At 40.6% G+C, this 11,570-nt stretch overlaps 1 protein-coding gene across 7 annotated transcripts in view; it reads left to right on the top strand.

The window, feature by feature from the left end:
* tjp1b (tight junction protein 1b) overlaps window positions 1–11,570 on the top strand; it is an 81,995-nt gene that overhangs the window by 887 nt on the left and 69,538 nt on the right. For all 7 annotated transcript variants that reach the window (XM_074676744.1, XM_074676751.1, XM_074676740.1 and 4 more), the window contains exon 2: window positions 156–267. In XM_074676744.1, the coding sequence (XP_074532845.1) occupies window positions 156–267 (112 nt within the window). The remainder of the gene's footprint in view (window positions 1–155; window positions 268–11,570) is intronic.

Below are 11,570 nucleotides of genomic sequence, written 5' to 3'. Positions count from 1 at the left end.
AATAACTCCTGTACTGAGTTGAGTCAGTGTTATCTGAGGCTAAAATCCTCCAATTTAGGCCTCTGAATCCTGCAACTTTCTCACACAGACAGAAGTGTAAACTAACAGCTGTAAAAGAAAAAAAACCCCTGATGTATACGACTTTCTTCTTTCAGATGAAAACCCACGACACAGTCGGAAAGGTGGACCCCCTGTGCCTCCAAACAGTCCACGAGACCCACCTCTGTGCCCCCCTCCCATGTACACAGACCCCGTGTTTGACACCAGGTGAGAGCCCTTCCACATATCAAACACGTTACGTAACATCAAGGGTGCTTTAATTTCTGCTGGATTACTTACCCCTCTATTAAGTTGTTTCCAAAACACATTAGATAAACTAAATCTCTGTGATGAGGTTAAGTCTGAGCTGTCCTGGCATCTCAAAAGAAGAGACACCAGAGAGCTATGATTTGCCAGCAGCTTGAATGTACTTTCATTTACATCCCTAAGCTGCTCGAGTGCTTTTAGAGGATCTTTACACATGTTTCTGATCCTTATGATCACATCTTCAGAGGTTAAAAGATGGTACAAATTACTCACATCCAGGAACCCTGATGGGCCTGGGAAAATTATCTCCTCATATGTGCTTACCTCCTTGCAGTATGAGAGATTTTGGACTAACTGTACACATCTATGTGGTGCAGTTAGGTTGGTTGCTATGTTACTCGTTTGCTTATGGCTCCACATCTTGTTGTCAGATGCTGTTGTGTTTGCTTGACCCTTCATGAAATTTACATTGTCATGTGTGCTGTTTGTGCTGCTGTTGGTATCACACTGGCATCTTTTTGTCCCATGCTTTCATTTTGTAGCCATTGGATGTTGGTTTTTGCCCATTTTGCTGACAGTACATGCATGAGAGTATCTGTTGGTATCATGCAGTAGGATAAAAATGTAAAAGATAGAGATTCACCAAAGCGCTGCTATGTTTACTAAACTAAAGATGGGGAAATACTTCTTAAACATTTTGAAAAAACAGGACTGATAAAAGAAAATATCAGATTCTTTTTGTTCTATTACAGTTACTGCTTGTTAATGCAAATATATAATGAGCCAATCACATGGCAGCAAATGAAAGCATGTCGGCATGACGACCTGGTGAGATTGAGGTGCTGTAGCCCAAACCAACCATTAGGACAGAGAAGAAAGGTGATTTAAAAGACTTTGGTTGTGACATGGTTGTTGGTCTGAGTATTTCTCAAACTGCTGATCTGCTGGGATTTTCACACACAACCATCTCTGGGGTTTACAGAGAATGGCTGAAAAAGAGAAAATATCCCGTGAGCAGCAGCTCTCTGGGAGAAGCCTCGTTACTGCCAAAGGTCAGAGGAGAATGGACAGACTAGTTGGAGATGATAGAGAGACAACAGAAACTCAAATATCCATAGAAAGTACATTACGTTTGCATAGTCTTTTTGACGTCACCTGTCTGTTTCTGAAACTGAGTTTTGAAGCACATCGTGGGCCATATTGGAAATGAGGCAGTATTTGAGTTGCCACACTAACGGATATATATTTTTTAGCCTGTCTATCAGCTGAGCTGTGCCTCTGATTGGGTAAACTTGCGTTCTTAATATCATTTAAACTGCTGAGTTATAAAAAAAAAATTATCTACTTATAGTGTGTGCTGTTAGAAAAATAAACTATTCAGATGGGTGGCCTTTTTTGTACCAGGCTTTAAACATGTTTATTTCTGCTGAGAAAATGTTTTTTCTTTGGCTTGGTGTGTTTGTGGTTTCCGGTCCTTATGCGGACACTTGACAAACTGCAGATTTTAGCGCTCCCTCATTGCCTCATATGTTAAGACTGGTGGTTGGCGCTTGGTTACATCCAAGATATGAAGATAGAAGACCATCTCTGAACACTAGGGATGGGTAACTTTTACATTTGAAACGATAAGGTACCTATGCCCGGTACTTGGCAATCGGTACCTGTACTCAACAGTACCAACTCTTGATACTTCTTTGTGTTTTTGTGGTAAAAAATATACATTTTATTTTAAAAATAAAATCTCAAAGTTTTTCAATTTAAATATATTTATTATTCAGTATATAACCTTGCAATGCTGTGTTCATGTCCAGCATGGAAAATCACCTACTCCCCCAGTCCCTCGCAGTCACAAGGATGCATTTAGGTACCTAGACATGGTACCTTTTGATTTTATGTGAAGTGGTACCCGGTACTTTGACTGAATTCAGTCAATACCTATAAAAGTACCTAATTCAGTACCCATCCCTACTGAACACATTACACATAATTCATCCAACTGTGAACAGGAAACTGAAGCTACACTTTACACAGAGCTCACAAAAACTAGACAATAGAAGACTGAAAATCATTACCTGGTCTGATGAGCCTGATGAGTCTGGATTTCTGCGGCCACATTTGGATGGAAGGCTCTAAATATGGACTAAACACATGAAAGCATGGATCCATCCTGCCTTGTATCAACACTTAAGGCTGCTGGTGTGATGGTGTGGGGGAGATCTTCTTGGCTCACTTTGGGCCCCAGGGTACTGGTTTAAAGTCCACAGCCTACCTGGGTATTGTTGCTGGTAATGTCCATCCCTTTAAGACCACAGTCACCAGATCTCAATCCAATTGAGGACTTTTAGGACATGGTGGAACAAGAGATTCCCATTACAGTAGTTTAGCTGTCAAATCTGCAGCAGCTATGTGATGCTATCATGTCAATATTAGGGATGGGTACCTGTCACATTTGAAACAATACAGTACGATGCCTGGTACCTAGCAATCAGCATTGGTACTCAACGGTATCAGTTTTCTGTACTTTTCTGTATTTATATGGTAAAAAATATCTATTTGTTCTACAATAAAATGTTTTTTTGGTCAATTTTACACATTTATTCTTCAATATATAACCTTATAATGCTTTGTTCATGTCCAGCATGAAAAATTGCCTACTCTTCCACTCCCTCACAGTCACAAGGACACACTTAGGTACCTAAACATGGTACTTCTTGATTTTTCATGATTCGGTACTTGCTACTTTTGAAAGAATTCAGTCAATACCTGTAAAAGTACTTAAACAGGGTACCCATCCCTAGTCAATATTGAGCAAAATCTGTGAGAAATGTTTCCAGCACCTTGATGAATTAATGCCATGAAAAATTATGACGGCTCTGAAGGAAAAAGGGGGTCCAACGCAGTATTATCATAGTGTAACAAGTTAAGTGGCCTGTGAGTGTATACAAGGACAAAAACTTGGTGAACAGGCGGTATGCAAATCAGAATCTCACCAGGGTATATCATACATCATTCCACTAATCACCCAGCTGTGAAATAAAGCTATAAGAAACTAACACCAAATATTTGTTAAGAGAGCTTAAAAAAAAGAAAAGTAACTTGTGGAGTCCCATCAGCCTTATGAGATGAACTGGCATTAACTTAACATTTCAGTTCCCCACTGAGTTAAAAATGTACCATTATTGTTATTTTTTATTCTCCAAAGATTTATTTAACATGGTGTGTGTGATCAGGTTCTTCCTAGCATCCCATTCCTCTCTGAGTATAACTGCTGCTGTGAAGTTTTGACCAATCACAATCAAGTATTTTACTCAGCTGTGTGATACATGATGAGATATGACACACAGATGCAGCATGGGAGTAAACTGATAACAAATATCTTTCACTAAAGACCAGAGATGAATCTGAATCAAAGCAGGAAAGCTGGGGACACAAAGAAAAAAACTCTTCTCCCTTTAGAGGACACTTTTCCTTTAATTTCCCACCATCTGGCATTTGACTAACTTGGCAAAAAATGCCTGCAAGTAAAGGCTATAACAGCTCTGTAATTTATTAGTGTTTAAATAGTTATATTTAACTGCATACATAAATGAGACTCCAAAAAAGAAGAGGATTAAATGACATCTGCTGAGCTGTTCTTTCAGAAGAGAATGAGCGGCGCAGTGGAAGCTCTTGTCAGCGCACGTCAGGCCTTTGAATGCATCACGACTGACTGACTGACTGACAGTGACTCTCTGGACATGTTTGTGTGTGTATGTGAACTCCTCAGAGAGTTTCCTTGCTTCAGCTAACACAGTGTTAAGACAGTGTGTGTGTGTGTGTTGGTATGTGTGAGCATTAATGTGTGTGTTGGTTTACTTGAAGTGACGAGACAAACAAGCTGACATGCTCCCCAGACCGTTAAGAAGGCCTCTTTAGTGTGTGACGGCTAAGTCAGCACAGAGACAGCTACCCCCGTGGTGTGGCCGTGGGCACTGACACACACATAATAACCGACCAACACACACCACACGACATAGCAGGACACACAGGCAGAATGGACACTGGATTTCTAGAGGAGATGGAGCAGGATAGCGAGGAAATGTAAGTCATCCTGAAATTTAGACTTTGTGTTTTAATCTCTCTTTTTTGTCATTTTCTTTCTTTTATTGCTTAGATTCTGCCTTTTGTCACCTGTTTTCTTTCAGGGAAAGTGAGCAAGTGCCTGGCAAAGTTGCCTGCATGTTTTTCCAGATAAAAAATGGCGTAATCTTTTGTTTATTCACTCTCAGGAGAAGTAGGACAGAAACCGCCCCAAGTCTCGAATCTTTGGCTTCAGAATCCGAGTGCCAGCATGTGTCCCCGTGTGACAGAGTGAAGCACGTCTGCTTGTTAAAAATGTGGAAACACCCTGAGAATACCTTCGCTGCTCGCACCACATGATGTCCCCTGTGTGTTTGTGTGCATGTGTGTGTGTGCGTTTTGTTAACCTTTGTGGTCCGTGCACTTTCCCAGATCCGCAGCAGAAGAGCAGATTGATTGTCAGCCGTGCAGTTTCGAGGAGACACTGTGTTTATTAGTTTGGCTTTTTTCGTGTCCGCCTCTGGTAGGCATCCTGCTGACTGAGAGCGAACATGCTGCGTTTAATCACATCCCAGGGCTTCTTGTCTTAAAGGGCACAAAGAAGCCATGTATCACCGAGCGAGCCGCGCACGACTGATGTGAAAGTGAATCCAGTCTGAGGGCCGCTGGCTGCCATATTGTTTTCATGGGAATGTTGTATTTTTTTAACAGTGTGTAAAACCTCTTAAGGAGTCAATTGAATTTGAATCCTCACATTAAAGAGCTGATTTGTGTGTTTTACGTGAATGTTTATGCAGGATTATTGATTCAATATCTGGTTTTTCTAAACTGTGGGACATTTCCCTCCCTCTTTCAGAGGATGCGTGTGTGTGAAGATGCCATATGTTTGGATCTGTGGCCTTACATGCACATGTGTGGCTGCAGCACTGATGTAAGTCACAGAGCCTTCATCCATAAGTGGAGAAAATGAGATGCTGGCAGGTTGAGAAGGAGGAGGAGGAGGAGGAGGAGGAGGAGAGGAGAGATTAGCTGGAGCTGCGAGGTTATGCTTCTCCGTGCTGATGACTCACCTCGCAGCACATAGAGAGAAAGCACTGCGACAGCGCTGAGGTGTGACTCCGCATGTGTGTGTGTGTGTATGTTTCATTACTCTTGTTCTTCTTGGTGCAGTGCATTCATGTGAAGAGGACTTTCTCTGTGAACTTCTCCTCCTTGTTGGTGCAAAAGTAATAAATCACAGTGTTACAGCAGTAGTGGTTCTCAGGGCTTTCGTCCAGGTTTGCCTCCTCAGGGAGCAGCTTCCGAGTCCTACAAACCAGCTTTGATTTTTTTTTTTTGTATACAGAATAAAGTGGACAAGAGAGTGTGAAAGTGTAAGGACACAGGAAAGAAGGGCAGCCCTGTCTGTCCTATTTACTGGCAGGGAGTTAAAAAAAAGTGCTTTAGTGTGTTATTGCCGTGCGTGTGGGTCTCTCGTGTGCAGTGTGCAATAGAAGATGTCAGCAGTGGGTCCTCATGTGAGAAGGGTAATGATGGGGCAGGCTGCTCTGAGGCATCAGCGTGGAGATGCAGAGTGGGGGATGCCAACGTGCAATCAAAGTGCTGCAGTGGAGTGTGCATGGGTATGCAGTGGGCTTCAGACTGCAGCACAACCACTGACCCACTGCTGTCTCAATGCTTCCCCACTGACACACTGCTACTGGTTCCCATACACGCTCCTGTATTCTGTGTGTGTTTCCCCTCCCTCTAATAGCTGCTGTGTCGGACACGCCTGATAATGACGATGCGTGGTGTCTGATTAATCATGAGAGCGCTCTGAATGGCGGTCTGGTGGATAGGAGGTGACAGGGTGCATTGCTCGTAGGTTTGTAGGAGCGCGGCTCTGCTCTGATCATTCCATTAGGGGTGGATGAGGTGAACGTTGACTGGATTCAGGAGGAAACAAACAGGAAGTAACAAAACTTCAGAGAGCGTGCAGCCAAGACTCTGTGTAAAAGTGTGTATGAGCAATTTAAACCCAAGGGTCTGCAACATTAAAGAGGTGTTATGTTTATTTTAGCTGGGTTAGTGGTTTGCATTAGTTTCAGGTGAAAGAAAATATATTTGAACCCAACACTCCAGAACTCTCCTCCGCTGTTGCAATGCTATAGAGTTGACTCATATTTGTCTATTGATTGCAAGAAATTATGAATAAAATATGGATTTTGTTCCTTTTTGTGAGGTTAATTTTTCCAGTATTGACATCTACCACTTAAACCTCACATTTGTTTCAACAAAAGTAAAAAGCATTTTCCTCCATACACCCCCTCAAAACAAATGTATGGAGGTGTTTTTCTTTAATTGAGTACAGAGAGTAAAGTTTTTTTTTCATAAAGCTGAAATGCTAAACTGTAGTGCACAGTCTCTCTGTTCTGCTGTTTGTCCCACATTAATAAACTTAGTATATAAATGCGATCGGGGCACCTTGAAGAAATGTCTTCAAATTTTGCACCCAAGCCCTCGGACTGACAGATGAACTGATTTCAAAACTAAAAGGTCAAAGGTCACTGATTTCTGAATACATGTGTAAAATATGGCACAATTTCACACAAATGTCTTAAAGGATAAAAAAATGAGGAGATGGGGTCTATAAAAGCATATCTATGAGATCTTGCCTAGGTGTGTTTGTATTTAAGGAGGATGCAGGTTTATTCTAAACTTACCACGTCTTACTGAAGTCACATTTACCGACCTTCAAAAGCAAGGACACTTCATTGACACTTTAGTGGTCTTTCTAACCATGGCTCATCTCTCTTCCTATTAGGTCTCTAAAGTTGAAGCAGTGATGATTAGATCAGAGTTTTAAGTTTAAGATACAACCATGACTAAAAACATCAGCTCTAAACAAAACCACCTACTTCATACTACATATGAATGAAGTACTTCTGCTCTCTTTTGTCATATGCTTCACCAGTTTTCAGCTTCAGAGGGCGGCCTCCGCCAAGGAGGTTATGCTATTGGGGTAGTTTGTCCGTCTGTTTGTGAACAACATAACTCAAAAAGTAATGAACAGATTGATGAAAATTTTCAGGAAATGTTCAAAATGGGATAAGAAAGAAGTGATTAAATTTTGGAGGTGATCTGGATCACCGTCTGGATCCAGGATATATTTTAAAGGATTCTTAATCATTGTGAGACAGGGCCATTTTCACCATATGTGTATATAACTCCATGATAAATGGTCGGATTGCTTTGCAAAACAAAACAAGACTAGGTCACCATAATTTCTGACAGATGTAAAAGTACAATCCAGATCCTGGTAATATTCTGGATACTAAGATCCAGAATATAAAATATGTTATGGGTCATCATAATTTTTAACACTGTCAGGTAACAAATTATCCTACAAACCTGCAGCTAACACCAAATTGTAGCAGACAGTCTGCTGAAAGGGAGTATAACATTAAAGTAGGACTCAAACCAAGTGTATTGATTGATGTAATCTGAAGCTCAGCTTTTCACTTCTTTTTCTATGATTTTTTTAACTTTTACTTTTACACTTGTAGTATTTCAAACCAAACGACCTGTGCAGAAATTCGCCCCTGCTTCTGCAGTATTCAGATTGGCCGTGTGTATTTTAAAATGCGCTTCTCATAATTTCAGTGGTTAGATAAGATTTGAAGCCTTTTACACCAGCAGGTACTGCATGAAAGAAAATTTGGACATATGAGCACTGGATGAATTTAGGTCCCTTAATGCCCTGAAGGCTTCTCTGCTTCCAGTCACCCAGAAGTAACTCGCTGGCAACCACAAAAAGAGCTGTTTCACATTTTCAAAAGGCTTGATGTCCCTTCTCTGTCTGTTATGTCAGGCTTTGAAGCTATTGTTGCTGCTTATCAAGTATACACAGTTACATAAACCTGTATGTTCATTAAAATATGTGAGAGACATTTATCAAATTTTAAACTCTTATTTAATCAGATGTTTTATTAAACATGACAGCACACTCCAGAGTGTTTAAACACGTGGCTTTGAATGATTACTGAACACTTTCCTCATAAGAGAGCTTTACACTGTCAGTGCTGAAGGAAAGAATACTGTATAACACGCACGATGTGGAAGACACGCTCATCCACACAACACCACAGAGTCATGGGTTCAGTCATTTTTAGCAACATCAGCCACTGAGGGAGTTGCTCCCCTGACGCTGGCGGTGTCAGAGCTCTGCTGCTCATGTTTATCTGTACGCTGGAAATCTTCTGTGGGACACAACATGTGCCTAATCTCAGTCTGATTTTAATTAAATAATCCCTTTATCACAGTTAATGTAGCATCACATCCCTCACGGAAGACAAATCTAAAATCCTCGGTTTGTGTTCAGTCTGTGGCCTCCTCAGACCTCCTGTGCTGTTTATACTCTGTGTTTAAGTCCGTCTGGTCCGATGAGAGGGAGGAGTGCGCTGCTCCTCTCAGGTGAGAAGTCGTCTCTCTTCTTTAAGACTTCAAAGTCTAGACTAATCGACTTACTCTGAAGCTTAAAACGGCACCAGTGTGTCAGTCTATTGACTGAAAAACAACCCACGCCAGCCTCTGTTTGCTGCTGATGACGGCGGCTGTGGGCACAGTTCACTGACACAGAGCTGCTGCGTGCTGCGAAGGTGAAAAACACAGAGTCACCGAATCATCAGCAGCAGGACGGAGGAACACATTTTCAGTGTTAGGCTTCAAAATAGTTTGATTAAAGTTTTAATATCAACCAGAGAGTTGAAACATCTTTCTGTAATTGTCTAATAAAATGAACTGATCAATATCCAGCTTTCTCAGGGTAAGTAAAGCTATTTTTATATAGCTCTAGGCCAAACAAATCAACATTTTCTAACACCTTCAAGAAACAAGATGCAAGAGAAATCTTTGGAGGATGTGCAAAATAGTTCACAAGAGCAAAAAAAGCAGAAAATCATCACTGGTTCCCAGATCAGTATGACAAAGCAGGATAAACAAAGAATTGAAAGGAGTGTCCCCTATGAAAGAACCCCCTTGGAGATGGCCTTTTAAAGCCCCTGTGTGTAGTTTTCAGCTGCTTATGACAGAGACTGAAATCAACACTTGTGTGGCGTTAACAGCAAAAATCAAACTGAGAACCTACATGGACAGAAGCAAGGGTTTTTATTCTTTTTCAAGGTGTCTTTCTTTTAAATCCTTGCCAGAGCAGCTAAAGGTTAATGGTCAGACAGTGTGGTTTACAGCATCCCACAGAAGGAGCCTTTCTTTAAACATCTGGCTGTTGGAAGAAGACAAGAGGTGATGTTTTTTGGTCTGACTTTAACATGTTCAAGGTGGAAAGAAAAGAAATATTTTGATCACAGGGGGCGCCAAATCCACTCAGCGTCCCCCAGAAAAGTTTTACAATGTTTGAAGGCTGAAGTTTCTCTCCAAGTGTTGTGTGAGTTAAGGAAGAAGGGAAACCGTAAATCAAACCTTGTGATTTTTGTCAATAATTTTTTCTCTGTAAATGACAAAACAAATGTTAGGATAAAATTTAAGACTTTTCAGAGGCAAGTTGTTTCATAGCTAGTAATGTAAACAGGTTAACAAAAACACTACATCCCATACACATGTGACTTTGTTCTTGATGCTGATGGTACCAGGAATTAATTTGTTCTTTATTTTGCTACTTCTACACCTGGACAGATGATGTTTAAGGGTTAATGTTAGACTAGTGGCAGCTAGATTGCATCTCTGACTGTGTGTGTGCAAGATCTTCACAATTTAAGCCTGCAATTTTATTGCATCTCATAGCCTTTTATAAAGCACTCAGTGAAATACTTTGTGAATCAAAATTTCAACCATAAAAAGTTATTGCTGGACATAACAAGACTTTACTGTTTTGAGATATTTCTCATTTTTTTCATAAATCTTTTATTGGGTGTAGAAGTTACCAAATATAGTTCCTATATTTAAAGTTAAGTCTATACAAAGACTTAAAGGTTTAAGTATACAAAACAAATTTTTAAAATAGGAAAGTGAAAAGAAACAGGAAGAAAAAAAAGTCCTCCACTCACCCCCTCCAGCTGTCTGTCTCCAGCACTGATTGCCATGAAATCAAACAACTTTAAAGCTACAGGATGTATTTGAACATCGCATGAAGCCAGTAAGGAGCTTTGGGTGTTTTCTAATATATTCTATTTTTTTTAGAGTAAGAGACACAAACAAGTAGTTTAAAGCAAAGGTAAAAACAGACTCAATAAAACTAGAGTTAGATATCTTCATTGGCACGATCGACATTTTAACTCCACGGTTTGCATTAAACATTACATCTGCTGTGCTTTTGCACAAACTCTAATTTATTGCTTTAAGCTGCAGTTTGAAAACTTAAGTCTAAAAATTTCTCTTTTAATGTGATTTATAATAAATCACTGGAATAATTGCCATCCATTTTCTATACCGCTTGTCCTATTCAGGGTCACGGGCAGGAGTCTATCCCAGCTGTCATTGGGCGAGAGGCGGGGTACACCCTGGACTGGTCGCCAGTTAATCACAGGGCTGACACACAGAGACAGACAACCATTCACGCACACACTCATACCTACCGACAATTTAGAGTGACCAATTAACCTGAAGGGCATGTTTTTGGACTGTGGGAGGAAGCCGGAGAACCCGGAGAGAAACCGCTCATGCACGGGGAGAACATGCAAACTCCTCACAGAAAGGCCCACTGGCCAAGGTGGGGATTTGAACCAGTGAACTTCTTGCTGTGAGGCTGCAGCGCTAACCATTGTACCAACGTGTAGCCCCTGGAATAATTTGAGGATAAAATTGAAGCAGATCTTCAGGGCTGAGGCTCATCTTATCTGACTGCTAAACTTTGAAATTGCTTTGAGTCTAAGTCCAATCTTCAGAAATGTACCGAGTGTTGAACCAAAAAATCAAAAATCAGGAGTCAGCAAAGGGGGTTCATGAGCTGGGGCATTTATTTTTGCAGGAATAAAAACTGATTTATAGTAGGTGCAACAGGTTTTTTAGAGATCAAATTAGAAGTTTTTTTAATCATATAAATGGCCTTAAAGACAACCCTCCTTTCTTTAAGAGTTTTTAATTGGCTGTTTGTGAAGATATTCTTTTGTGTTTTTTTGTAATTAAAGGTCATCCCCTACATATGTCCAGTACATATGAGATGCACACAAAGGACAGTCCTGGACTTCCCCAACCAAGAGAAATAAATCTCC

The sequence above is a fragment of the Halichoeres trimaculatus genome, unplaced genomic scaffold (assembly GCF_033239565.1).
Source record: "Halichoeres trimaculatus isolate MK-OKI-2021-1 unplaced genomic scaffold, fHalTri1.1 fHalTri1_scaffold_10, whole genome shotgun sequence".
In the NCBI taxonomy this organism is placed as follows: domain Eukaryota; kingdom Metazoa; phylum Chordata; class Actinopteri; order Labriformes; family Labridae; genus Halichoeres; species Halichoeres trimaculatus.
Note: the sequence above shows the minus strand (reverse complement) of the source record. Positions and strands in the feature narration are given on the sequence as shown.